The sequence below is a fragment of the Mobula birostris genome, chromosome 14 (genome assembly GCF_030028105.1).
Source record: "Mobula birostris isolate sMobBir1 chromosome 14, sMobBir1.hap1, whole genome shotgun sequence".
Lineage (NCBI taxonomy): Eukaryota > Metazoa > Chordata > Chondrichthyes > Myliobatiformes > Myliobatidae > Mobula > Mobula birostris.
The window spans coordinates 91218604-91245895 of NC_092383.1; the positions used below are offsets into that span (position 1 = coordinate 91218604).

The 27292-nt window shown below is 40.0% G+C and overlaps 1 protein-coding gene across 8 annotated transcripts in view; it reads left to right on the plus strand.

Annotated features, from left to right (window-relative positions):
• Positions 1-280: 280 nt before the first annotated feature.
• mdm4 (MDM4 regulator of p53) overlaps positions 281-27292 on the plus strand; it is a 38459-nt gene continuing 11447 nt past the window's right edge. For 3 of the 8 annotated variants that reach the window (XR_011889148.1, XR_011889149.1, XM_072278927.1), the window contains exons 1-6: positions 281-431; positions 8363-8456; positions 9043-9117; positions 14444-14577; positions 21897-21946; positions 25870-25937. Coding sequence is in view for 3 of the 8 variants with exons in the window: in XM_072278927.1 (XP_072135028.1) it covers positions 8379-8456; positions 9043-9117; positions 14444-14577; positions 21897-21946; positions 25870-25937 (405 nt within the window). In the remaining 5 variants the exon portion in view is untranslated. Of the gene's footprint in view, positions 432-841; positions 946-8362; positions 8457-9042; positions 9118-14443; positions 14578-21896; positions 21947-24649; positions 25938-27292 lie in introns of those variants that run through there. The other 5 variants (XR_011889152.1, XR_011889151.1, XR_011889150.1 and 2 more) reach the window with 4 other exon arrangements.

Here is a 27292-nt window from a genome sequence, read left to right on the forward strand (position 1 = left end):
ACTTGCAAAGTCATTAAAATATTTTAAGTCATGCAGACAACTGGTCAACGTTAAGTACACGTGCATTGGTGCAATGGAAACGCTGCAGCATGAAAGGCACATTGTATCAGATAAGCAGCAATCACAAGGAAAACAAATTAAGTACATTTTTAAACAAGAAAGCCTACAATTAGAGAATTAGGGTTAGAAGACCTACGAATATTTGGGTTGTTGCCCATGTCAATCATGTAGGAGATGGGCGTTACCCTACACGTCAATCGAAGTGTAGGGCGGAAATGAGTTGGAGGTAGTTTCCGCTTCTCCGAAGGCGAGGAGGCGCCATCATGGCGACGAGGTGGCGTTCACCTGCAACTGATTAACTACTCCCCCAACCCCTTCCTTTACCCCTCGCCCCCGTCGAATCAGGCCAAGAGCTATGGACAAACGCTAGTGTAAGTGAGTGATGATGGCGCTGGAATATGCAAGGTTGGGAGGTGATAGTTTGCTGAGGAGGGGAGCGCGGCCTTTGGGCTCGGAGCCAACGGCTGCAAATTGAGGCCTCGATGTTATGCAAAAGCTCAGGCGCAGACAACGGCTCCCGTCCAGCCGGCAGCGTGCAACAGCACCCGCAGACTTTTATTTCTACTCGGCGTGCTACATTTCCTCAAATGCAAAGTTTTGCGGCTGCGTTGCGTTCCTGGTAAAGACAGAAAAATGTTGGAAAATTCTGTAGGTAGAGATGGGTTGTGGGATTGATCTGAAGGCCAGGAAGGACACGATGGGCCGAACTGCGTCTTGCATCACTGATACTTTGTTCTAGTACTCTGTGTATCCGCACTCCTGTAAAGCTATCTTGATGGTGTAACCAAGGATATTCGATGAAAAGTCAAATTGATTATTTTTTCGAATCGTAGACCACTGGCAAGTCAGGCGTTCGTCCTTCAGAGTAGAGGGGAAGACACTTGGGTGAGGGCGTCAGTTTTTTTTATCTTAAAAGCGATTGTTTCACTGGTGTCTAATTTTAATAACTTGTTTTTCTTGACATTATGTTTTTATTTTGAAAATTCTTCATTTAAACTTCAGTTGTTATCTGGCTGATAGTTCTGCTTCTTGATCACTCTGCAATTAAATGCATTTATTTTTACTCTCCATACCACCCATTGGAAGTTTGGTACTTAAGTTGCTTGGCTGTTAATCTGGACAAACGAATCTGGAATTTAAATTTATTTTAAACAATCTGGAACTAAAAACTAGTAGCACAGTGATAATCATGTAATCAAAAAAATTACCCTAAAAGTTTGCCTGGTTTGTTACCAATCTTGAGTGGGAAAAAACTGCCCTTTTTGTTGCTGTCATTAACCTGACTCCATACTCATCAGTGTGATTAACTTTTAACTGGCAAACCACTTGATTTAGAAGAAGTTGAATCAGAATCAGGGGCCCTGATGAAGAGTCTTGTCCTGAAACGTTGACTGTACTCCTTTTCCATAGATCCTGCTTGGCTTGCTGAGTTCCTCCAGCATTCTGCTGAATGTTGCTCGGATTTCCAGCATCTGTAGATTTTCTCTTGTTTATTTTCACTCACGTGTTGTAAAATATACTGTTTTGTGGCAGCAGTACAATGCAATACATAAAATATAAATTCCAACAAGAAATAAACAGATTATTCTGGTAAATTGGGACATACTGGGACCAGTACATTTTGGCCTAATTAAGTGCTGTCCCAATTAGCCAAAGTTTTGTGGAAATAGTTAAAAACATATAAAAAAGACTACCTGTTTAACTGAGTAATAAAGGAACGGTACGTCGCATCCAGAGTTTCTCCGGTTAGCGGACGATTTCCCTCCACGCCTCTCTGACATAGTGGGGAACCGCACACGAGGCAAGTTACAGCAATGGTTTGCCATTGCCTTCTGCTGGGTGAGTTTCCAAAGAGGTCACTAGCTCGTAACCCAGCACGGATGGAAAGTGTGCAGGGGAGCCGGCTGGACTCGAACTCGGGACCTTTCGTCCCGAAGTCTGGCACTGATGCCACTATGCCACCAGCCTGGTCAACTGAGTAATAAAATATCTATTTAAATGAAACAGAGAACAAATTAGAACACTAACACTACTACAGTAATATAAAACTACACAGACACCTAGTGCAGATAATAGGCTGCCTTTATACACTGCTTTCACCAATTGCATCCTCCAAACCTTCATTTTCATTGTAACATTTCAAGATGGTTGACAATACCATCAAATTCTTTGTAGTTCATAACTTGTGGAAGTAGTGAAGTGGTTTCATTTTCTCTTCCCGACCATTTCTCCCATCTCCAAGCCTTGAAACTGCAGTGTGCAAAGCATTTCTGAATTATCTCTTGCCAACTATCAGTGACAATGCTTTTTGAGCACAAATACACACAACTATTTGAAAATTATTCCTTCTAAGTACAGTGTAGTGTATAACAGCCACACAAGTGCATGCGAATGAAGCTAGTTAGAAACTTCGGCAGCAGTCTTCTGTTCCAATTGAGCAGCATAGTGTCCCGAATAAACAAAGGGAATCCTAAATAGAATCTTCTTGGGCTTGGGTACAGGTAATCCTGACTATTTTCTCAATTAGATTTTGGTCTTTTAGATGTGTCCCAAATAAATGGCAGCCCCGATTAGTCAGTGACCCATTTTATTTATTGAGATCAGCATGGAATATGCCCTTCTGGCCCTTTGAGGCACGCCGCCCCGATTTAATTTTAGCCTAATCACGGGACAATTTACAGTGACCAATTAACCTACCAACTGGTATGTCTTTGGACTGTGGGAGGAAACTGGAGCACCCAGAGGAAACCGGAGCACCCAGAGGAAACCCACATGGTCATGGGGAGAGCTCCTTACAGACAGCAGCGGGAATTGAACCTGGGTCGACTCTACTGTAAAGTGTTGTGCTAACTACTACACTACCATGCTGCCCCCGAGATATGGGATTGTTGACCAGTGATTGAATATTGACCAGTTATCTGGGGGTCACTGCAATGCTCTTTCATAAAGAGGTATCTTAAGAATTTAAATAAGGAAATCATGTTTGACGGATTTTTTTTTTGGTAGTATGTCTGGTAAAATAGGTAGGAAAAGAAACAGGATGCAGTGAATGTAACTTCTCAGAAGGACTTTGATGCAGTTCCAAGTAAAAGGCTATGGTATTGAGGTTGAATGATGATTGTACCGAGGGCAGAGTGGCTGACACCTATTTCTGTTTGTTTCTGAGATACATGTCCATATGTGGATGGATTTTGTCAGAAGATATCAGCAGCAACTGTGTGACAGTTCCGCCATACAAACATTCAGTTGATATGTTCAGAAATCGAGTGGGCTCTGGGCAATCCCCAAGCCATCAGACTCCTCAATACCCAGAGCCTGGACTGACACCAGCCCACTGCCCTCTACCATGCCTGTTGTCTTGTTTATGATTTATTGTAATGCCTGTACTGTTTTGTGCACTTTATGCAGTCCTGGGTAGGTCTGTAGTCGAGTGTAGTTTTTGTGTTGTTTTACGTAGTTCAGTGTAGTTTTTGTATTGTTTCATGTAGCACCATGGTCCTGAAAAACGTCTCATTTTTACTGTGTACTGTACCAGCAGTTATGGTCGAAATGACAATAAAAAGTGACTTGACTTGAGTACCAGAGAACATTCTTTTAAGGCAAGTGGAGGAAGTTCTTTTTACACAGAGCATGGCAGGTGCCTGAAATGCACTCGGGGTGGTAGTAAAGGCTGAGACATTACAGATGTTTAAGGGACCCGTGGGGCACATGGATGAAGGATAAAAGGAGGGATATGGTCTGTATAGGAGGGTAGGGTTTGATTGATCTTAGAGTAGGTTTATAAAGGTCAACACAGCATCGTAGACTGAAGGACTGGTACTGTGCTTTATAACAGAAAGACACAAGACTGCTAAAGCAACAATCTGCTGGAGGAAGGATTTTAAAGATTAGCTTTATTTGTCAGATGTACATCGAAACACAGTGAAATATGTTGTTTGTGTCAACAACTAAGATAGTAGGAGATGTATTGGGAGTAGCCCACAAGTTTCACCAGGCATCTGGCTCCAATGTAACATGGCCGCAAGTTACTAGCCCTTACATCTTGGAATGTGGGAGGAAAGGAGCACCTAGAGGAAACCCATGGGGAGAATGTTCAAACTGCTCACAGACAGCAGTGATAATTAAACACCTCTCTTACAGCAAATGCTAACCACTACACCCCTTAAAATAAAGTACATTTGAAGTTGTGTGTAGCTTGCAAAGTTTAAAATGGTAAATATGTTGAGTTCCTTGTTTTGTGCTGATGTTGGCAGGGTGTCGAAAACACTCATTTGTCCTGGAATAGGGAAGGACCTATAAATCCATTTCGAGCATCCATTACTAAATTATGAGTCATAAGTGACCAAAAAGAGATGTTGCTTCAAGTTACAGTACTGTATAGTTGATTACCACACATGGGATGAGTTGCAGGGCAATGGCTTCCTGTTGAGTAATGGGAAATTCCTGAAAGAGAAATCATGCTTTCATCCTATTTTAACATTTGTTAAAAATGGTTTATTCTGAACTGCTTTCTGAAATGGCCCACCAATCTGCTGTGTTGTAATAAGGAGGCTAGCGTTAACTCTATGGCACAGTAGTGTAGTGGCTTTACAGTACCAGCGACCCGGGTTCAATCCTGCCACTGTCTGTAAGGAGCTTGTACGTTCTCCCTATGACCGTGTGGGTTTCCTCCGGGTACTCCAGTTTCCTCTCATAGTCCGAAGATGTACCAGTTGGTAGGTCATTGTAAGTTGTCTCATGACTAGGCTTGGATTAAATAGTGGGATTTCTGGGCAGCCGGTTCGAAGGGCCAGAATGGCCTACACCGCACTGTATCTCAGATAAATTTTTAAATGCGAGCGACCCAGGTTTAATTCTGCCTCTGTCTGTAGGAAGTCTCCTTGTGCCCTGGTTTCCTCTCTCATTTCAAAGACATACAGGTAAGTGGATTAGTTGGTCATGTGGGTATAATTGGGCGATGTGGCCAGGAAGGGCTATATCTCAAAATAAGTAATAACAATGGAGAATAACCTTTCAGAATGGTTCACCATCATCTCTACAAAGGTAAAGAATCAATGGCACTAAATTAATACTTGAATTTCATGAAAGAAAACAGTTTGTATTTAAAACTATTTATCTATAAACTCGAGAAATTCTGCAGATGCTGGAAATCCAAAGCAATATACACAAAATGCTGGAGGAACTCAGCAAGTCAGGCAGCATCCACAAAATGAACAGAGAGTTGATGTTTTGGGTGGAGGACTGGAAAGGAAGGGGGAAGATGCTGGAATAAAATGGTAGGGGCGGGGAGGGAAAGGAAAGGAGAATAGCTAGAAGGTGATAGGTGGACAGGAAAGATAGAGGGCTGGAGAAGAAGGAATCTGATAGGAGAGTGGACCATGGGAGAAAAGCAGGAGGAGGTGATAGGCAGGTGTGAAGAGTTAAGATGCCAAAGTGGAGAATAGAAAAAGAGGGGATGAGAGGGAATTTTTACCAGAAGGAGAAATCAATATTCATGCCATCACGTTGGAGGCTACCTAGACGGAATATAAGGTGTTGCTGCTCCACCCTGAGGGTGACCTCATCTTGGCACAAAAGGAAACCATGGTTTGGCCAACAGGAAGTTCCGCTTTAAGTGGATGGTGCGAAGGTTCTCACCGAAGTGGTCCCCCAATTTATGATGGTCTTCCCAATCTAGAGGAGGCGACATCAGGAGCGTCAGACACACATGTCTTCAGAATGGCAAAATGTTCCAAGGTGCTTCAGAATCAGGTCAAAATGTGATTATTAGGGTCATTGGAAGAAGGTAGGAGAATGAGTTTAAGAGGGATAATAAATCTAGCATTCCTGTAATGGCTCATTGATATGATTTGTTGTAGTAATTAGTGCCAGTGTAATTGTAGTAATTGTCCAGTGCACTGAGTTCTGGACACAAAAATGGAAGTTTGATACATCTGCGTGTGTTCAAGCAGCTTAAACACCTGCAAATCTATAAAATTGTACCAACTGTCTCCAAAGTTGTGGTTGATTTTTAAGGAAGTGAATGCACCTGGCAATACAAAGCATGATCCCTTAGGCTTTGCACTTTTGTATAACCCACATTTGTTGTTTCATTAAAGTGGCAGGTTTCAACCATTTTGTGCATCCTTACACAGAGGAATATTCTTTGGCAAGAGAACACTAAAGAATTTGGTTCTACATTTATTATATTGATTAGATAGTAATTTCTAAAGAAGGTCAGGCAGTTGAAATGTGTCAGGTTACTGTGTGCAGCTGTGCACTGTTAGCACTATTTGTTTCTGATTTAAAATATTCAACAATTAGATCATGTGTTGAATGTAAATCGGGAGGTGTTTTCTTCATCTTATATGGGCTGATAGTGTTAGCTGAGAGAGCAAGATTGAAGTGTCCTCATTCTTAAGTCTACTCCTTGGTCTTCGCACATTTTGTACCCCATTGGAGAATTGACCTTCTGGGGAAAAAAAAAGGCAAATGACAGGAGTCTGAATGACTCTAATCTTTGCTGTTTGTATTAAAAGAACAGAGAAATGGCTGTGAAATCCTTTCCATATACTAAAACAATGGATTGATTACAAGAAATAAATTCATTGGAAAATTTACAAAGCACATGCCATCCCAACTGTTGTGTCTGCCATTTGCACCGTGTTCAAACTTCAGCACTTTGATCACAGATGGCCAGGTCCTGGATCCAAGTAAAATGTTTTCTGGCTCAAGAATGCATGCACTCCAACCTTTTGGTTACTTGAAGGCTTTCAAGTGGCAAGTGGACACTGCTTCCTCTTTCAGAATGCCAGGGCATGAATATTGCTTCAGGAGAGGTTAAACAGTTGGCATGGGGGAACCTCCCCCTATCACATGCTACCTGAATCTACCAAGGCTCTCTTGGCCAGGCCCAGTAGTACATCAGTGAGGAGGTCCCTTAACAGTCCTTCCCACTTCCAAAAGGTTGAAGGTCAGCCAGAATGTGAGGAGTACCCCCATCAGATACTTGGGCTGTACCCTCAGATATTCCTTGTAGACATGAAAGACACTCTTGGCTAAGCCATGGAAAGAACAGCCTGTTGAGATGGTGGGAACTGTAGGGACTGGTTACAGAAGGCAACACTTCCAACAGGTTAGGTAATATCTTTGGAGGGGAATAAACAGTTGATATTTTGGACTGAGACCCTCTATCAAGACTCATCATGTGTGGACTCTCTTGTGTTTATTTAAAGTTCAAAGTAAATCTATTATCAAGGTGTATATATGTCACCATAAACAACCCTGAGATTCCTTTTCTTGCGGGCATACTTAATCCAATAACCATCATACAATCAATGAAAGGCAGCACCAACTTGGTGCACAAAGGACAATAAACTGCAAATACAAAGTAAATAGTAATATTAAATACATTAGCAATAATTATCAAGAACATGAGATGAAGAGTCCTTGAAAGTGAGTCCATAGATTCGTTTCAGTGATGGGACAAGTTAAATTGAGTAAAGTTACCCTCTTTGGTTCAAGAGCCTGATGGTTGAGGGGTAACGACTGATCCTGAACCTGGTAGTGTGAGTCCTGAGACTCCTGTACCTTCTTCCTAATGGCAGCAGCAAGAAGAGAGCATGACCTGGATGGTGGGGGTCCCTGATAATGTTGCGGGAAAGCACTATCTAAAACTCCATGTAGATGGTAGGGAGGGCTTTACCCATGATGGACTGAGCTGTATCTGTTCCTTTTGAAGGATTTTCTGTTCAAGGGCATTGGTGTTTTCATACCTGTCTGTGATGGAGCCAGTCAGTATACTCTCCAGCACAAGTTTGTCAAAGTTATAAATATTATGCTGAATCTTTGCAAGTTCCTGAGGAAATAGAGGCACTGACATGTTGCTGACACTCTCATCAATGAGGATTTTTTAGGGCTCTTCAGTCCACATCAATTAAGTCTCTCTTCAGCTTATCCGATTTTTCTTTGAGGCTACAGTTTTAGTCATTGGCATTATTTTTATAGGTCCCGTCTGCACTTGTTCCAGTGGAATCTCATCATTTCAGCCTTCGTTGGTTGTTCAAACAATGTACGGTATTTCACTGTATGTTTTGATGTACTGGACAAATAAAGCTAATTTGTTTAAAATTTTACTCAAGCTGTGGCCTAACTAAACATCTAATAAAACTAAATCCCAATGACTAAAAATGGAAAATCAACTGGATTAATTGTCATTTTAATGCCAGTTTGGTCATTTAGTTTTAACAAGTTTTACTCTTTGATTGTGTAAAAAATAATAATTTATTCACTAATAATCACCCTCTCTTTTCCCTAACACCAGGCAAACCTCTGTCAACATGACAACAGCTTCTACATCTAAATCATATACATCATCTGGTAATCCATGCAGTATTTCAGCCGAAAAGGTTGGCCAGGTAACTACAGATTATCTACAAACGTGGCTTGAAATTTATAGCTCTTGTCAGCAGTTGTAATGGCGGAGTTTCTGTGTTGGAAAGTTGACACTGCTTGTTTCAAATATTTTGTCTGAATTATTAATAAACTTGAATCTGAATCTTCATAATGCTTTGCATGATTAGTAATGTTACTCACAGGACTAAATATGTGCCTCTGGTATTTTGTTGGAATTTTTACTTATTGAAAATAAAAGCTTGTGTGGGTAGCTAATGTGAATCAGAATCGCATTTATTATCACTGACACGTCGGGAAACTTGTTTTGCAGCACCAGTACGATGCAATCATAAAAATTACTGTAAGTTACAATAAGAAATATATAAAAACTAAGTTAAGATAAATAAGTAGTGCAAAAAAAAAGCAAAAATTATGAAGTAGTGTTCATGGGTTCATTGTCCGTTCAGAAATCCCATAGTGCAGGGGAAGAAGCTGTTCCTAAAACATTGAGTGTGTGTCTTCCGGCTCCTGAGTGTATGTTCTGGGTGATGGGGGAATTAAAGTGTTCTATAAATTTTAAATCGGCTGTGCTTTTGTTTTTCTCTTCAGATAAGGCCAAAGGTGCCTCTGCTGAACATTCTACAGGAAGCAGGTGCATCGGGGGAGACCTTCACATTGAAGGAGGTAAAACAACAGGCAAATGTTTTACTGACATGAATAAAGCTTCCAAAGAGCATGTACAAATTGTCAATAGTTGTAATTTTAACAAGTGCAGAGTATACTCAGTGGCCACTCTATTAGTACAGGAGTGGAACCCAGTGTGCTCTTCCACTTCTGTATCCATCCACTTCAGGGTTCGACATGTTGTTGTGAGTTCAGAGACGCTCTTCTGTACACCACTGTTGTAATGCGTGATTATTTGAGTTTGAACCAGTCTGGCCATTCTCACCTGACCTCTCTCATTAACAAGGTGTTTTCACCCCTAGAAGTGCGGCTCGCTGTTTGTTTTTGTTTGTTTGTTTTTTTGCACCATCCTCTTCCAGGGTTCCAGGATATCAGCAGCTTCTGAGGTACTCAATCCACCACATCTGGCACCAATAATTATTCCACAGTCAGACTCACTTGGATTACATTTCTTCCCCATTCTGATATATGGTCTGAACACCAGCTGAACCTCTTGACCAGTCTGTGTGTTTTTGTTGTTTATTAGATTGGCTGATAAGGTATTTGCATTAATGGGCAGGTGTACCTAATAAAGTGGCCACTGAGTGTATATTCATTTGTAAGGGTTAAATCTCTTGCTTACTCAAGGAAGAGGCATGACGGCATCAATGCTAGGACCAGCAGACCGAAAAACAGTTACTTTCCCCCAAGCTGTCAGGCTGATCAACAACTCCACCCATTAGCCACCAGCCACACTACTACCATATTTGATTAAGTGTTGAACCTCTCTTTGTAAAGTTTTAGAGCTGACATAAGGATTTTACAAGGGGAAGGGGATTTAGATTTTATGTAGGAATTCCTCAAAGGTATATAAAAGTCGTGATCTATTGCACAAAGGTGAAATCAGTGGTCAGTTATCTATGATCTGGAACAAATAACTCATAGTAAGGAACTTTTCTTACATATTTTTCCTCTTAATTTAATTTTGTTATTTTACTTAGTAGACTAACGTAACCCCATCAAAACCCCTACTTCAGGGGGTTCCCAACCTTTTTCATGCCACAGAGCCTTACTATTAACTGAGAGATCCGTGGACCCCAGGTTGGGAACCCCTGCTTGACTTCCTCACAAGTAAAATAGTTAGCTGCCAATTTCCCTTTTCCACTTATGCCACTATGTTTTGACAGGACTTAAATGCTTGACAAAGTTTGAATAGTGTGCAATAACAAAAGATGTTCATGAACAAAAAAAAATCTGGTGGATAGAACTTTCAGATGCATTATGATTCATTCCAGTTAGTTTCTTGGGAAGTACCATAAAACACCTTGCCTGTTATGCTTAAACACAAAATATTCTGCAGATGCAACTCTCAGAATGCTAGTGGAACTCAGTATCTATGCAAGGGAATAAACAGTCAACTTTTTGGGTTGAGACCTTTCATCAGAACTCAATGTGGTCCAGATTGTAATCAGCTTACCACCTTACAATCTATCCCTGTACAAACCTCAGCAAGCACCTCCAACCCTGGACCACGGATCACACACTAGCTGCATTAGGCTGTAAGATATAGGAACAGAATTAGGCCATCAGGTCTGCTCCATCAGCCCATTCTCCTGACTTCTCCCCATTACTTTTGACACTGTTACTAATCAAAAACCTGTCATTCTCCACTTTAAATACATGCAATGACGTGGTCTCCACAGCCATCTGTGGCAATGAATTCCACAGATTCACCACCTTCTGGCTGCAGAAATTCCTCCTTATCTCTGTTCTAATGTGACATCTTCCACAATCTGAGGCTGTGCCCTTTGGTTCTAGACTCTCATGCTGTAGGAAACATCCTCTCCACGTTCACTCTATCTTGGGGTTTCAGTATTCAATAGGTTTCATTTGGACCCCCCTTTCATTCTCAAGGCTCCAGCAAGTAAATGCCCAGAGCCATCAAACGTTCCTCACATGTTATCCCCTTCATTTGTGGGATTAGCCGCCTCACCACATGGAAACAAAGAGGAAATAAGTTGTCACCGATTCTGAGGTGCTGCCTCAGAAGACAACTTAGTAAAGCAGTCTTGCTCTACCAAGCATTAAATGGATATTTTTCACTGTGATTCAAGATTGTTTAATGTCATTTCTGGTGCACAAAGGAGAACAGAATAATTGTTACTCCAGATCTGATGCAGTACAAAAAAAAACACAATAAGATAAAGAACATATTAAAAATATTATAAATATGTGAGATAGCTTATACATTAATTATATGTCCATAAGATGACACTAGGTACAGGAGTATCTGTACATAAGGTGATTCTGACAGGTGATTATAAAGTAGTGGTAGTGGGGGAGTGTAGAAGGGTGAGTTAGTGAGTGGAGGTGTTGTTTAGTCTCTCTGCCTGGGAAAGATAACTGTTTTATTTATTTATTGAGATACAGCATCAAATAAGCCCTTCAAGCTGTGCTGCCCTGCAATCCCCCAATTTAATTCTAGCCCAATTAAGGGACAATTAACAATGATCAATTAACCTACCAGGTGGTATGTCTTTGAACTGTAGGAGGAAACTGTTGCACCTGGAGGTGAATGGACACGTGTAGCACTGTGGCCACTTGAGGGATAAGTGCCAGGAGGGAGATTGGTGGGGAGGGATGAATGACCGAGGGAATTGGAGTGATCCCTGCAGAAAGGGGAGAAAGGGGAAGAGGTAAAGGTATCGGATCCCTTTGGAAGTGGCGGAATTTGCAGAGAATGATGTGTTGGATGCGGAGGCTTGTGGAGTGGTAGGTGAGGGGATAAGAGGAACTCATCACTGTTGAGGCGGCAAGAAGATGAGGGTGATCGGGAAATTGAGGAGATGCAGGTGAGGGCAGCATCAGTGGTGGAGGAAGAGAAACCCTGTTTTTTGAAGAAGGAGGACATCTCTGATGTCCTGTAAAGGAAAGCCACATCCTGAGAACAGATTTGACAGAGATTAAGGAACTGAGAAAAGGGAACAGCATTTTTACAGGAGATAGTGCGGGAAGAGGTAGAATCAAGATAACCGTGGAAATCGGTAGATTTATAAAAGATGTCGGTCGACAGTTTGTTAAAGGTGGAGAGGTCTTATACCAGACTACTGATAACAGTAAATTCCATTGATAACATTAACCAATGAAATAGCCAAATTTAATTAATGTAATACCCACCACTAAAACTAAGAGTTTTCCAGAAAAATACAGGGGCCGGTGTAACCACTAGAAAACTCTGAACAATCCTGTGTATATAGATGATTGTCTAAAAATAAAAAAAAGCATTAGAAAGTTAAACTACAAGAAAAATAATAATTTTATGCCATAGTCCAATGGATGTATAACCTCACCTTGGGTTTTATGATCCAGGAAATCATATTAAATAACTGGTTCCAGTTTGACTGTTGATGCTAATTATGCTAATTTGCAAACATTAGGTTCTAAGATAGAACTGAGAAGCCAAACCCATTCTTGAATAAATACGCAAATGTCATACAGGACTGTTCTGGAGATCTGATGAAGGGTGTCGGCCCAATTATTTGCTCCTCTTCATAATGTTGCCTGAAGGCAGCGACTATACTTCATTAGGAGTTTGAAGAGACTTGGTACGTCAACAAATTTAGAGATGTACCCTGGAGAGCATTCTGACAGGCTGCATCACTGTTAGGGGTGGGGGGTACTGCACAGGACCAAAAGAGGCTGCAGAGGTTTGTAAATTTAGTCGTCTCCATCTTGGGCACTAGCCTACAAAGTACCCAGGGCATCTTCCAGGAGCGGTGTCTCAGAAAGGCAGCGTCCATTATTAAGGACCTCCAGCACCCAGGGCATGCCCTTTTCTCACTGGCAACATCAGGTGGTAGGTACAGAAGCCTGAAGGTACACACTCAGCAATTCAGGAACAGCTTTATCCCCCCTGCCATCCGATTCCTAAATGGACATTGAATCCTTGGACACTACCTCACTTTGTTAATACTTATTATTTGCTTTTTTTGCAAGATTTTTTATCTATTCTATATATGTATACTGTAATTGATTGATTTATTATTATTTTACTATTTTTTTCCTCCTTTGATATTATGTACTGCATTGAACTGCTGCTGCTAAGTTAACAAATGTCATGACACATGCCGGTGATAATCAACGTGATTCCGATCCTGACCTGCTGAGTTCCTCCATCATTTTGTATATATAATATAGGACTGTGTACAAACTATGGAAGGAATAACTGCAAGTGTTTCCTGCCACTAAATGTAGATTTGTCACTTGCATTGCTTGCTGAGTACCTCTAGTGTCCAAACTGCGTTATTGTCACGATGGCCAGCCTTCATTAGTTGTTAGATGATTTAACATTGGATGAGTGTGGGGACTACAGCAGAACATTTAGTCATCCGACACACTTGGCAAGTGTGAACAGTCTGTGGCTGCTCAATCTGTTAAATGTTTTTGAGGTGAATTATCCAATTGATGTACTTTGGCCAACTCTTGATTCATTGTTATAATCAAGTGATTTCCCGCTATTCTTCTGGCCATGGATAGAAATTGGCAGCTTCTGCTGATGTACTTTTTATTTCTTTTTCACTGTCTTTTTTACCCCTTGTTAATTAATACTGTGTGGAATATCCACAGAACTGCTAATCCATGCACACATGCATCTCCCATCCTTTTCACTATTTACAAGGGAGATTGTAACGATTGGGAAAGGTTGGGGTGGTAAGGGTTAACAAGGCATCCAGGAACTATGGAAGAAATGTGAGCATTAGGACAGTAGTTAGCAAGTAAAGAAAATCTACTCTTTGAAGAGGGTTCATGATGGTGAACTTGAAAGGGAGACAGACTGCTTGAATTTAGTGTTGTTATTCAGCAAGAGAGGAAAAGAGCTAGAGTCTCTGCCTGAATTATCAACTGAATTATTCCTCTCCATGGATGTTGCCTGATCTGATGAGTTCCTCCATCATTTTCTGTGTGTTACTCTGGATTTCCGGCATCTGCAGAATCTCTTGCATCTGTGGTCAGGTGTTTAAGGAGAATGGGGTGGAAGCAATGATTAGCAGCACACTGGCAAAGTTGCCTATTGCGCATCAGCTCTGTTAGGAGAAGGATCATTTGCTATAACTGCAGATTGTTGTCCAAGTGTCTGCCATGGTATAACCTATTTTGTCTCTGTAGATGCTACTATACTAGTTTCAATGAAAGGGCATCAACCTGAAACGTCAAGTTGGTTTCCTCACAGAATTCAATATGTATAAATGGTTTTATTGCCAGCATTGTTCTTATCCTGAATAATTTTTCATAAAATTTCTCACCATATTTGGAGACACGTTTTGACTTGCGGTGTTTTCTTTTGCAGGTAATGTATTATCTTGGTCAGTATATAATGTTAAAGCAACTCTATGATCAACAGCAGCAACATATTGTACATTGCGGAAATGATGCACTTGGAAAAGTATTTGGAGTCCAGAGTTTCTCTGTTAAAGATCCAAGGTAAGGTTTCTGGCTTTAACTTATTTTGTTAAAGTTAGCTGGACAGCACCATGTATTGAAAGAAGGATGAAGTGAATTATTTTGGACCTAAAATGCTATCTCGTTTTCCTTTTCCAGAGAAACTTCCTGATCCTCTGAGTGTTGCAAAAATTTTCTGTTTTTTTTATGCACATAGTATTGAATGGGGCTCCAGAACAGTTCAGGTTTTCCACTGGTTTCCATTTAACATAGTCATTCAAATATTTGTAATATTTAGTTTGCCATTTGGTGATCTCACTTTGATGAGATTTGACCTTTTTTCGAATCCTCATGGACCTGAATTTGGAATGATTCCAGTGCTTATTTGGATTATTGTGTAAATCCACCTACCTATGTGCTACTTAACTAATTTTACAAAATCAGCCTGGCAGACTTACTGAAGCAGTTTTCATTGTTGATGATGATGACTTGATTATGTCACCTTCCTTCTGACCTTCCTTCAGCAGTGACACTTGGTTTTGATTGAGGTGCAGTTTTAATTTTCACAGTTTGTCTTTTTAACTTAAAAAGCAATACAGCTGGTGGTTAATGTAGACTACCTTGTATTTCTTTACAATATTTTTATTGGTTTCTGCATAGAAGAATACAGAGTACAAGAAAGTATATATAAAAGGTCAAAGATTTTTTTAAAACTACCAATTACATTATATCTATTCATAATAATAATGTCATTACCCCATATTTATGTAAGTTAATAGTTATATTGAAATAACTAATTTAGCTGTTTATTAAGGAGAAAAAAAAAGGTAAAATGCCTTCTCATATAATAAAATTAATAGTAGCCAACATCTGAATTTAAACAACGAATTGAAGGTTTTGAAAATAATTCAGAAAAGGTCCCCATAATGTTTGAAAGTCTTGACAAGATTCAGAAATTGAACAACGAATCTTCTCTAAATCTAAGCATTATATAACGTCGATAACCATTGAGCATGAGTAGGAGGGAAAACATCTTCCCATTTAAACAAAAGCGCCCTCCTAGCTATAAGAGAGCTAAAGGCCAAAATATGTAAATCAGATGTCTTCAGCTTGATATCTTGTCCTGCAACAATACCGAATAGGGCCATCAGAGGGTTATGCTTAAAATTGACTTTGAAAAGTAAGGAAAAAGTTTGAAAAACTTCCTTCCAATATTTTGCAAGACTCGGAGAAGTCCAAAACATATGAATTAATGAAGCTTCTCCATTTTTAGATCTGTCACAGTAGGGAGATATATCTGAATAAAAACGAGATAGCTTATCCTTAGTCATATGAGCTCTGTGTACCACCTTAAATTGTATGAGGGAATGGTGAGCACATAGCGATGAAGCATTAACCAGTTTAAAAATTTCATTCTAAGTTTTCTCAGATATTGATGTCTGTAAATCTTGTTCCCAGAGATTCTTAATTTTGTCTAAAGGAACATTCCTCATCTCCAGTAACATACCATAAATATTAGATATTGAACCCATTATGAAAAGGTGTCAAATTAAAAATTACATCTAGTAAGTTCTTATCTGAGCTTATAGGAAATGTGCATAATTGAGATCTTAGAAAGTCTCTGATTTGTAGATATCTAAAAAAGTGAGTTTTGTGTAAGCTATACTTAGCTGACAATTGCTCAAATGAAAAAAGATTTCCTCCAACAAACAGATCCCAAAAACAAAATCCCAAAGTCCTGACGAAGGGTCTCGGCCCGAAACGTCGACTGTACCTCTTCCTAGAGATGCTGTCTGGCCTGCTGCATTCACTAGCAACTTTTATGTGTGTTCCCAAAAACATTTAATACCCAGTCTGTCCCATTCTTTAAAAACTGAATCAGTCATGGAGGGTTTAAAAAAAAATTAGAATAAGTGGGACTTGAAAGGGAAAATCTCAATAAACCAAAGTGTTTTCTAAATTGTATCCAGATCCTCAGAGTATGTTTAACTGTTAAATTATCAAGCAACACACATAAAGGTTGCTGGTGGACGCAGCAGGCCAGGCAGCATCTCTAGGAAGAGGTACGGATGACGTTTTGATCCAAGACCCTTTAATTATCAGTTAGTTTACTTACAAATAAAGGAAGTGAGGATCCAAGAAGAGAAATAATAGGAAATTTATTAACAGAGTTAGCTTCTAAAGAAACCCATACCGGACAGTCTGCACGATTAATATAATATAGCCAAATATTTCTTAATGTGCTTCCACTGAAATAATTAACTCCTGGTTCATTGTGGCACAGGTAATGAAATGATGTGATAGACTACTTCAGTACTTTGTAACGTATAGGATTGCCATGAAGTATCATTGGGTTTCAAAGTTCAAAGTAAATTTATTGTCAAAGTCCATATGTGTCACCATATACTACCCTGAGATTCATTTTCATGCGGGCGTTCACAGTAAATACAAAAAAACACAATAAAATCAATGGCACAGATGTACAAATAACCAATGTGCAAAAGATGACAAATCTGTGCAGATGCAAACAGAAAAAAGACCCAAAATATTATAAATAAACAATAAATATTGAGAAATTCAAGGACTCTATCTCATGTTCTCTGTTTATTGTTTATTAATATTATTTCTTTAGTTTGTATTTACACAGTTTGTTACCTTCTGCACTCTAAGCACCCTAGTTGCGTGGTCTTTCATTGATTCTGTTAATGGTTATTCTATAAATTTATTGAGTATGCCCATAAGAAAATGAATCTCGGTTTTGTATATGGTGTCATATATATACTTTGTTAATAAAAAAAAATACTTTGAGTATGAATTGTAAGTATTTGAAAGTGAGTCCATAGGTTGTGGTATCAGTTCAGTGTTGGGGTGAGTGAAGTTATCCCCTTTGGTTCAAGAGCCTGATAGTTGAGGGGTAATAGGTGTTCTTGAACCTGGTGGTGTGGGTCCTGAGGCTCCTGTACATCCTTCCTGATGGCAGCAGTGAGAAGGCAGCATGATCTGTGTGGTAATAATCAAATAATACCATTTCTTAAAAATTCATCCAAATATAACAATTATGTGTTATTTTGGTTTAAAATATTCTACAAAAATGATTAACTGAGTTTTTCTACTGTGTTTGTTCAGGGTTGGCATACAGTGAATTGTCAACAAAAGTATATTCCAGTTAAAAGCAAGGACAGTAAGGGTGGGGAGAGCCAGCCTTGGATAACTAATGAAATAAAGGAAGGCATCAAACTAAACGCTCATGCATACAAAGTCGCTAAGAGTAGAGGGAAACTGGAAGATTAAGAAATCTTTAAAAAGCAACAAAGAACCACTAAGCAAGCAATAAAGGGAAATAGATTATGAAAATTAACTAGTACAAAATATGAAAACGGATAGTAAAAGCTTTTATAATTGTATAAAATGCAAAAGGGTGGCCAAAGTGAACGTAGGTTCCTTGGAGAATGAGAAGGGGGAATTGATATTGGGTAATGAGGAAATGGTTGAGGCGTTAGGTGACTATTTTGTGTCGGTCTTTATGGTGCAGGGCACATCTAACATGCTAAAGAGAGATGATATGGATGTGATGGGAGGTGAAGACCTCAGTACAATAGCTATCACAATTGCTACTGCTGAGCAAGCTTGTGGGCCTAATGATAGGCAAGTCCCCTGGTCCTGATGGAATGCATCCCAGGGTACTGAAAGAAATGGCAGAGGTTATAGTGCTTTGAGGCTTTGGTGATAATTTACCAAAATTCTCTGGACTCTGGGCAGGTCCCGGAGCATTGGAAGATGGCAAATGTCACGCCACTGTTCAAAAAAGGATGTAGGCAAAAGGCGGGTAACTATAGGCCAGTTAGTTTAACATTTGTAGTTGGCAAAATGCTTGAAGCTATCGTTAAAGAAGAAATAGTGGGGCATCTGACAAGAAATGGATTCATCAGGTAAACACAGCATGGATTCAGCAAAGATAGGTCCTGTTTGACAAACTTACTGGGAGTTCTTTGAGGATATAACAAGTGCAGTGGATAAAGGGGAACAGATAGATGTTATTTACTTGGATTTCCAGAAAGCATTCGATAAGATAAGGATGCATAGAGTTGGGGTGATGTATTAGCATAGATAGAGAATTGGTTAATCAATAGAAAGCAGAGAGTTGGGATACATGGGTATTCCTCTGGTTGGCAATCAGTGGTGAGCGGTGTACTGCAGGGGTCTGTGCTGGGCCTGCAACAGTTCAGCCATTAACGATCTGGAAGAGGGGACCGAATGTAGTGTATCTAAGTTTTCTGATGACGCTAGATTGAGCGGAAAAGCAAATTGTGCAGAGGACGCAGATAGTCTGTACACAGATATAGATAGGTCAAGTAAGTGGGCAAAGGTCTGGCAGATGGAGTACTATGTTAGTAAATGCATCCACTTTGGAAAGAAAAATGGAAGATCAGATTACTTAAGTGGTAAAAGATTGCAGCATGCTGCTGTGCAGAAGGACTTGGGAGTGCTAGTGCATGAATCACAAAAGGTTGGTTTGCAGGTGCAGCAGGCTATCAAGAAGGCAAATGGATTGTTGGCCTTCATTGTTAGAGGGATTGAACTTAAGAGCAGGGAGGTTATGCTACAACTGTATAGGGTACTGATGTGGCCACATCTGTAGTACTGCGTTCAGTTCTGGTCTCCATACTTGAGGAAGGATATACTTGCTTTGGAGTGGTACAGAGGAGGTCTACCAGGTTGACTTCAGAGATGAGACTATGAGGAGAGATTGAGTCGCCTGGGACTGTACTCACTGGAATTCAGAAGAATGAGAGGAAATCTTTTAGAAATATAAAATGATGAAAGGGATAGATAGACTAGACAACGGGGTGACCCGTTGGGGCACCCTTTGAGAGAAGGGTAGTGCAGTCTGATGTGACCAGAATGAACATTAAATTTTCCTGAATGCTATTGGTATTGCTTTGCTTTGGAAACTGAAGTAGAAAACCTCAGTTTATTAAAGAAGAACGACGCGTAGCAAAGCAAATATAGCTCCTCCTCGTTTAACGAAGGACACCTTTGATGGCATCATTCCTGGTTTATCTGCCACCCTCGTGTCTCTCGTTGTCGTTCTGGAGACGTGCATTCCTTTCATCCCTCGTCTCTTCATCTCTTCTGCTGTTTGTTCTTTGTCTCTGATCCTGGAGACGTGCATTTCTCAGCTCCTTTGTCTCTTCCTCTCTCCTCCTGTGCCTGTTTTTCTCATTTCGGAGACATGCAGCCCTTTCATCCCCCATCTCTTCAGCTCTTCTGCTGTTTGTCTCTGATCCTGGAGACATGCATGCCTCTCCTCTGTCTTCTTCTCTCATTTTTTTTTGTCCTGACTGTTTGATCCTGGAGTCATGTGGCCCTGGCCTCATCCGATTCTTGTTCTCTCCCTCTCTTTGCCGCTTCCCGATGTTTGGCACCATCTCTTGACCATAATGTCCCCCTTCCCTTTCCACGCAGCATATTTAAGCTGACCATTTTTTTTTACCCTAATGCTGGATAGAAGATATGAAGCACTAACACCAAATGATGCTGATTTATTCTTGATGATGTGTTTGGCGCTCTCCTAAATGGACGTGATATAGTCACCGCTGTCCTTTGACTGCAGCAAAGGGTTTTATGGGTGTCTCGAAGTACGTCATTACAATAAGATTGAATCATCTCTTATTGATGGGTGGCAGTTAGATCTGTCCCAATCCTGCATATGCTGATGGTGATTAGCAGAATAGAGCTGCCCTGCCCTTTTGCTCCAGTAGGTGTCGCTGCTGAGGCTGGCCGTGCGCATGCGTCGAACTGTCGCGTCCCAATTTCCATGATGGCCGATCGGCTCTCGGGTGAAAGCCAGCCTGTTGATTTTTGGCAAATGTGCAATTTTATACAAATATGTAACCCTGAACTTCGCCTGCATTCTGTAAGTTAAGCGCATTTTAATTCGATTTAGCCAAAAAACGTGCCGCTGTAATGCACCATTTGCGCTAATTGGAGGTCACAAACAGGCAGAGCATGAGAGTTTTAGTAGTATATAGATAGAGGCAGGAAGTTGTTTCAACTGCTAGGTGAGACTAGAACTAGGGGATATAGCCTCAAGATTCGGGGGAATAAATTTAGGGCGGAAATGAGGAGGAACTGCTTTTCCCAAAGAGTAGTGAATCTGTGGAATTCTCTGCCCAATGAAGCAGTGGAGGCTACCTCAGTAGATATATTTAAGACAAAGTTGGATAGATTTTTGCATAGTAGGGAAATTAAGGGTTATGGGGAAAAGGCAGGTAGGTGGAGATGAGTCCATGGTCAGATCAGCCATGATCTTACTGAATGACGGAGCAGGCTCGATGGGCCAGATGGCCTACTCCTGTTCCTGTTTCCTGGGCTCAGGCCTTCAATTATCTGGTTAATTTTTGAAAGCAGAATTTAATTGTTTTAATTGACAGGAGTCTGGCAAATGTATGCTATTTTGACTACTGTTCTCAATTAGGTTTCACTCTGAATTAAAATTTTTGGTATGAATGACTATTGCAGACATTTTATTTTCGGTGTGAATTTTGCTTTTAGTGACTTAGTTGAGAATTCAAGGCAAAGAAAACTTATTTTTTTAAAGGATGAAATAGACACAATACATTTTGAGATTTGTACTTTATCTTTTAAACTATAAACACAGCTGAAGGGGGCATTGCAAATCATTTGGGATCCTATCCTTTGGTGCTGCCGTCTGGTAAGATACTGATTTGAAATGTGAACTAAGATGATACAGCGCAATAATGCCAAGCAAAGAAATGTTGAAAGTTCAAAGTAAAATTTATTGTCAGAGAACATACTTGTCACCACATACAGTCTTGAAATTCCTTTTCCTGCAGGCATACTTAGTAAATCTATAGAACAGTAACTGTAAACAAGATCAGTGAACAACAAACTGTGCAAATCAAATATAAATAAATAGCAATAAATAACGAGCATGAAATAACAAGATAAAGACTCCTTAAAGTGAGACCATCGGTTGTGAGAACACCAGAAATAGAATGAGTGTCGTTATCCTCTCTTGTTCAAGAGCCTGTTGGTTGAGGGATAGTAACTATCCTTGAACCTGGTGGTGCAAGTCCTGAGGCACTTGTAAGAAATGTAAGTTAAAGTGCTATGTCTGAATTTACATCAACACTGCTGGATTGACAAACTCCTGTGCCTAATGATTGTTTACTGGTAGTGTTTATTAGCTGCTTGTGTTTTTTTTCCAACATGAGTGCTAAGGTTTTATGTCATAGATACATAGGAAGGAAGAACTTAATATTTTCTTAATCCATAGCATGATGAATGAGATAACAGTGTATATTTCTGCATTTAACTATGGTCTAATTTTCTTACAGCCAGTTGTACGAAATGCTTTCAAGGAACCTGATAGCTGCCAACTTTCAAGGTATGTATATGATTTGGATCTTGCCATTCTATCGAAGCACATGATTGTACTTGTCTGAACAAGACAAAGAAAGAAACTAATGGGGGGGGGGGATTGGAGTGAGGAAATGTGTGGTAAAACATTCCCATCCAGGTATTGGTTTGATCAATGTACATTGATTAAGATTATTCCAATTAAGTTGTTTTGCAGAACCGTTACCATTTGAAAAGAAGGGAGAATAAACAGTTTCAAAAGGATATGAGTATTGAAGGTGTACTGTTCATGCACACATTTTTGTCTGTAATGTTACTTTGCTTTTTAAAATCATGGTCTGTTGGCTGCAGTTTGATGGAAAGAGCACCTGAGCAATGGTTTCTGTTGTTAATGTGCACGTCAGCTAACAACATGTAGAGAGGTAGAAGACCCTATGGATTAAAAACTTCCACGGGTTACAGTATTGTATTAGTTTGTGAAATATGGCATCTCAGTCAGCCTCCCATGCATGCTTGCTGCATTGCCTAATCAGATTCCTATTAAACCTACTGCAGGACTCAATCTTTCCGAGTGTAAAAATCAAAGAATTTGTCAGGGAATTGTTGGAAATACGAAAACGATAGAATTATTTTATTATTCCCCTTCTGTCTCTCTTTATTCTCTTGATTCATACTTTGTTTCTCATTTTGCAATGAGTTTGACATTAAATTCACTCATTCTTAATCATCCTCTATGTTACCATTGCAGGGATTCCCAGACCCTTCTGTTGTGCTCTTACTAACAACAATTTAGTAGGGCAAAGTGGTTGGTTTTGAGTTTGAAGAGCACTTTTAACTCATCGTCACACAGTATAATTCCGTTTTAGCAAATTCTCAGTGTATTTTTGAATAGAACTTGTGTTTGTAAGTGTTATAAAATAATGATTCATGGGATGTAGTTTCTGACAAGCAAATAACTACATTAAGAAGAAATTAAAGTTGTTGTGTTTGGCTTGGAGAGAAACTGGATCAGGAGTCGACACCGATAAAGAAATCTAATTTAATTGTGTTGATTTGCATTTGAGATCTGACATTGATAAACTAATACAGAATAACCGCTGTTCTCTGCTGTCTAGCTGCATGCAATTTATTCACTAGAATTATTTGAATTAACCATCCGAATGCATATCGTTTGTGTAAAAGACCTGTGTCTATTATTCCAGGTTTTGACATTGCATTAATTCATCAGCTATTGAGTGGGTTATACTTATGGTACCATATAATGACAGATTACTCAAATAATCAAACCGGATATTCAGCTGAGATAATGGGAACATTGATCCAGCTGAATTATGTTGATGGCAGCTAGCCGTAATGCATATGTTGTTGGGATGGTCCAGCAGTTGTAACTGAATTTCCCATCGTAAGTGCTACTGAGCTTAGAATTACCAAGCAATGTGGAAGTCCCAAGTTCGCTGGCCACTTTTAGGATATTATTCCCTAGAGCAGAGGAGAATAAGGAGAGATTTGATAGAGGTATTCAAAATTATGAGGGGTATAGATGGGGTAACTGCATCAGGCTTTTTGCACTGAGTTTGGGCGAGACTCAAACCAGAGGTCATGAGTTAAGGGTGAAAGGTGGAATGTTTAAGGGAAACTCCACTAAGACAGCAGTGCGAGTGTGGACCAAGCAGCCAATGGAAGTGGTGGATGCGGATTTGATTGTAACATTTAAGAGAAATTTAGATAGATACATGGATGGAAGGGGTATGAGGGGCTATGGTTCAGGTGTAGGTCGATGGGACTAGGCAGAATAGTAGCTTGGCATGGACTAGATTGGCTGAAGAATGTGTTCCTGTGCTGTAGTGCTCTATGACTATGACTGTTCCTGGGATTAGCCAACTGCCATCAGTGTTACCTTGTGGCAGCAGCGTGTGAATTTGCTGCAGTTCCCCCAGCAGTAAAGCAGGGGAATCTGCATGGCGATTTCTTCAATTTGTCTGTAAAGGATCAGATAAGTATGAGGACATATACCTTTGTTCTAATTAATTGCATTTGTCCAATTGTTTTAAATTAATCTTGATATTACTTTTCTAAAAATTTAAATTCCATCTTTGATTTTTATTACATTTAAGTTTTGAGTTAAAAATGTTGTGAGCATTCAGAAATATTTAAAATCCAGAAGGGCTTAATTTAGTTCAGCATTTGATTACTAATTTAATTAGTCGCACAACATTACAGGCCAAGGGGTCACTTTCTTGGCTGTACATGTTCTGTGTTGATTTGATGGTTTGTTAAGATCAGGCATGATTTAGCCTGCAAGCAAAATTACTTTTCCATTTGTTTTGTGGAGAGAATTACCTTAGCCTCCCCACCCCCCACCCACAACTCCCCCCACCCCAGTCTTCCCCTGACTTTAAGTCCTTGTGTGGTGCAGGCTCTTACAGTTTTAGATAGGGAAGGGGCTTGATGACAGCTTTGAAAAGTAAGTCAGTCCAGGATAGGGAAGTATAATCCTAGCAATTATCTCAGTGCTGATCATAGGCCAGTCACCATTGGCACCAAAACCTGACCCACTGTTGTGGTTGGTTCGTACTTCATGTGTTTCAAGAAAATGAAATAATATACTCATTCTTGGACTACATAGTTTTAAAATGAGTGTTTTTAATAAGTAACATAATATGCAATATCATTTATATGTGCATTCCCCCTCCCCACCCCATCCCCTTGCCTCTTTTTATTGCCCTTGTAGGTCCCTGCTGCCGCTGTGCTTCCTCCTTCAGCCAGCGTGTTTTTGGTTGCAGACTTCCAGTGACTGCTTTCAGTCTTGCTTCCTGATCAGCTGACAGAAGCTGCACTCTGCCGGGTGTGATTGGTCCTGCCAATTCACCCTCCCCAGTCAACAGTGAGCACTCCTCTGCACAGTGCTCCATCTGGCAGTCTGGCCAAGAATTGATGAAGCTCCCCCCAGTGGGGGCAGGTGAGTTGGCATGTCAGTGGATGCCTGAATTTGAACTCCAACCTCTCCTGGTGTACACTGTGTGTTAAGAGGTTTGTTACTGAATTGCAGTCCCCTTTCAGTCTACAGGCGCATAATTTACCAAGTCCTATCTATAATCCCAAAACTAAGGTCTTTCAGCACAGAGTATTTTGGTAGGAAAATGATTTTGGACACAGGTAAGGAATCCTGTGTGATAGTTATAAATTCAGACTTTCCTTTTAATCTACATTGGTATCTTTTGACTTGCAGTGCTACTAGATGCTCCACAGAACAGAAACTTCAAAAATAAGATAATATTTGTTTTCATCTGTACATTCAGAGTGTACAATAAGGTGTACCACGTGTTGCTTTGTGGCAGAATGGCTGCTTGAATTAAACCCTGCAAGGAGTGTTTTCTACCACCAGATACATAACTGTATTGCATTGAAGAGTGTACGTAACGAACCTCAGATAAGCGTTGAAGCAAAACATGAATACTTCATCCTAGCAGGTCAAAGATGAAGAATTCTGATCAAGCGGATGATGAGCAAAATTTAGGATTTCAACATTTGCTTCTAATGTCAAAAATTGAGGTTGTAATTGGATTTAGCATTAATCAAAACCCTGAGTTTTGATACAGAAAGCTTTCCCTATAAAGCTTTGGTATAACGAATATAAAATGCAAAATGGAGTGACTAAAGTATTAGTCATTTTTGTTCTTCCCTCAAATGTATACGTGCACTAAAAAATATCATTTAAATCCCCATATTAATTGTAGATCTGCAGTTCGATTTCTTCTGCTTGGGAGGAAGGTGTGTGACTAAGCAATGGAGTGAGAGAAGAATATTAATGAGGGAAACTAATCTTTCTTCCTTGTTTTTAATCAGTGATCAAGGTTGAGTGGTAATATGCATTGAATTCCTAATGCTTGTTGTGAGAATGGTTAATATTGGGGAAGGTGTTTTTCTTTCTTTGTTTTACCTGCAATGCAGATGCTGCACAGACTCGCACACTTGTAAAGGATACGAAATGCCTGCCTATGAGGGAAGATCTTCCGAAGGTAAACTACTGCGTGCTTTGTTTTGTACAGAGTGGCCCCGTCTCTGTACTTCTCGTCTGAGCTCAGGCGGGTGGGACAGAGTCTCCTTCTCTGTTTTCAGAGTTCTCTTCTCTGCTTTGTAGGATGTAGCATCTCTTTCTCCGTTCACTCGGCCTTAATTTGTGAAAGATGGCAGAAGTGTGCAAGCTCCTTGAAAAACTGAAGGTGTGATTATAAATGTTTGAGGGGCGTGGAGGGAGAAGCTTGGATTCCTAACTGCGTTCAATGAGTTTGTTTTCCATTTACAATTTGTTGTATTTTACAGATTCAGATTCATTTATCACGTACATTGAAAATATGTCATTTTCAACAAGAGTCACAAGAGAAGTTTAGACATTGAGCACCTCTTGTGAGGTTACTTACCTTCTGATTTCCCAGATCTCTTCAAACATACGACCTGCCGTATGACTTTGATAAGTGCAGCTCACACCAGACTTGAGAGAGACAGCACAATCCAGGAGAAAGCACACTGCTTACTGCACCACTCTTAAGTGTTTGCTCTCTCCATCACCTTGTGCTGTAGCTGATGTATTCAACCTTTACAGAATGCACTACAGTTGTACCCTTGATCTGGTCCCATATATATGACTGCTGCTGAGAGCACCATCACCTGCAAGTTAATCTTCTCAATTGTCACACCATCCTGGCTTTGCAATTGTATCAGGATCCTATTTTATTGCTGAACCCAAATTCTCTCTCCTGTCTCTCAGCGCTCTGGGAGCATCAATCATTAACCATTTTGTCAGGTAACCAGCTGACCGTCAATAAAGCTGCACTTGTCAGTGATGCCAACACCCCCTTGAATATTTTATGTAAAATGTTCTCACTCTTAACCAGTTCATTTAGCAAGAAATTTGGATGTTATTGCTGGAATGGCATTTGTTGTCTGTACACTTGTCATAATATTATTATTGTATTTGAGATAATGATTAGTGGAAAATTTGCAATTAATTGTGACTAGTTTGTTTGAATCCAGCTTGCAACTCTATTTGTTTGAATCTCAATTTGGCTGTGCAAACTGAAACCCAAGAAGTTTGCAAAGTGAACCCAAGTATTGCTACACAATATTAATTTGCATGGATCGACACCATGCACCATGAAGATGAGTTTTTTGAACATATAATTACTGCACTTCCTCACTTTTCCTCCTCACTAATTTACACCCACCCTACCCACCCCCCCCCCCGTCATTTTGATGTGACTGTGGGAAAAACTTCTTTATACAGGCTCTTTAACATAAAGACCACTGCATTATAATTTGACTTGCAAATTAAATAGCGGGTGTATTTCTGAATTTAAATTCACAAGTCATGATA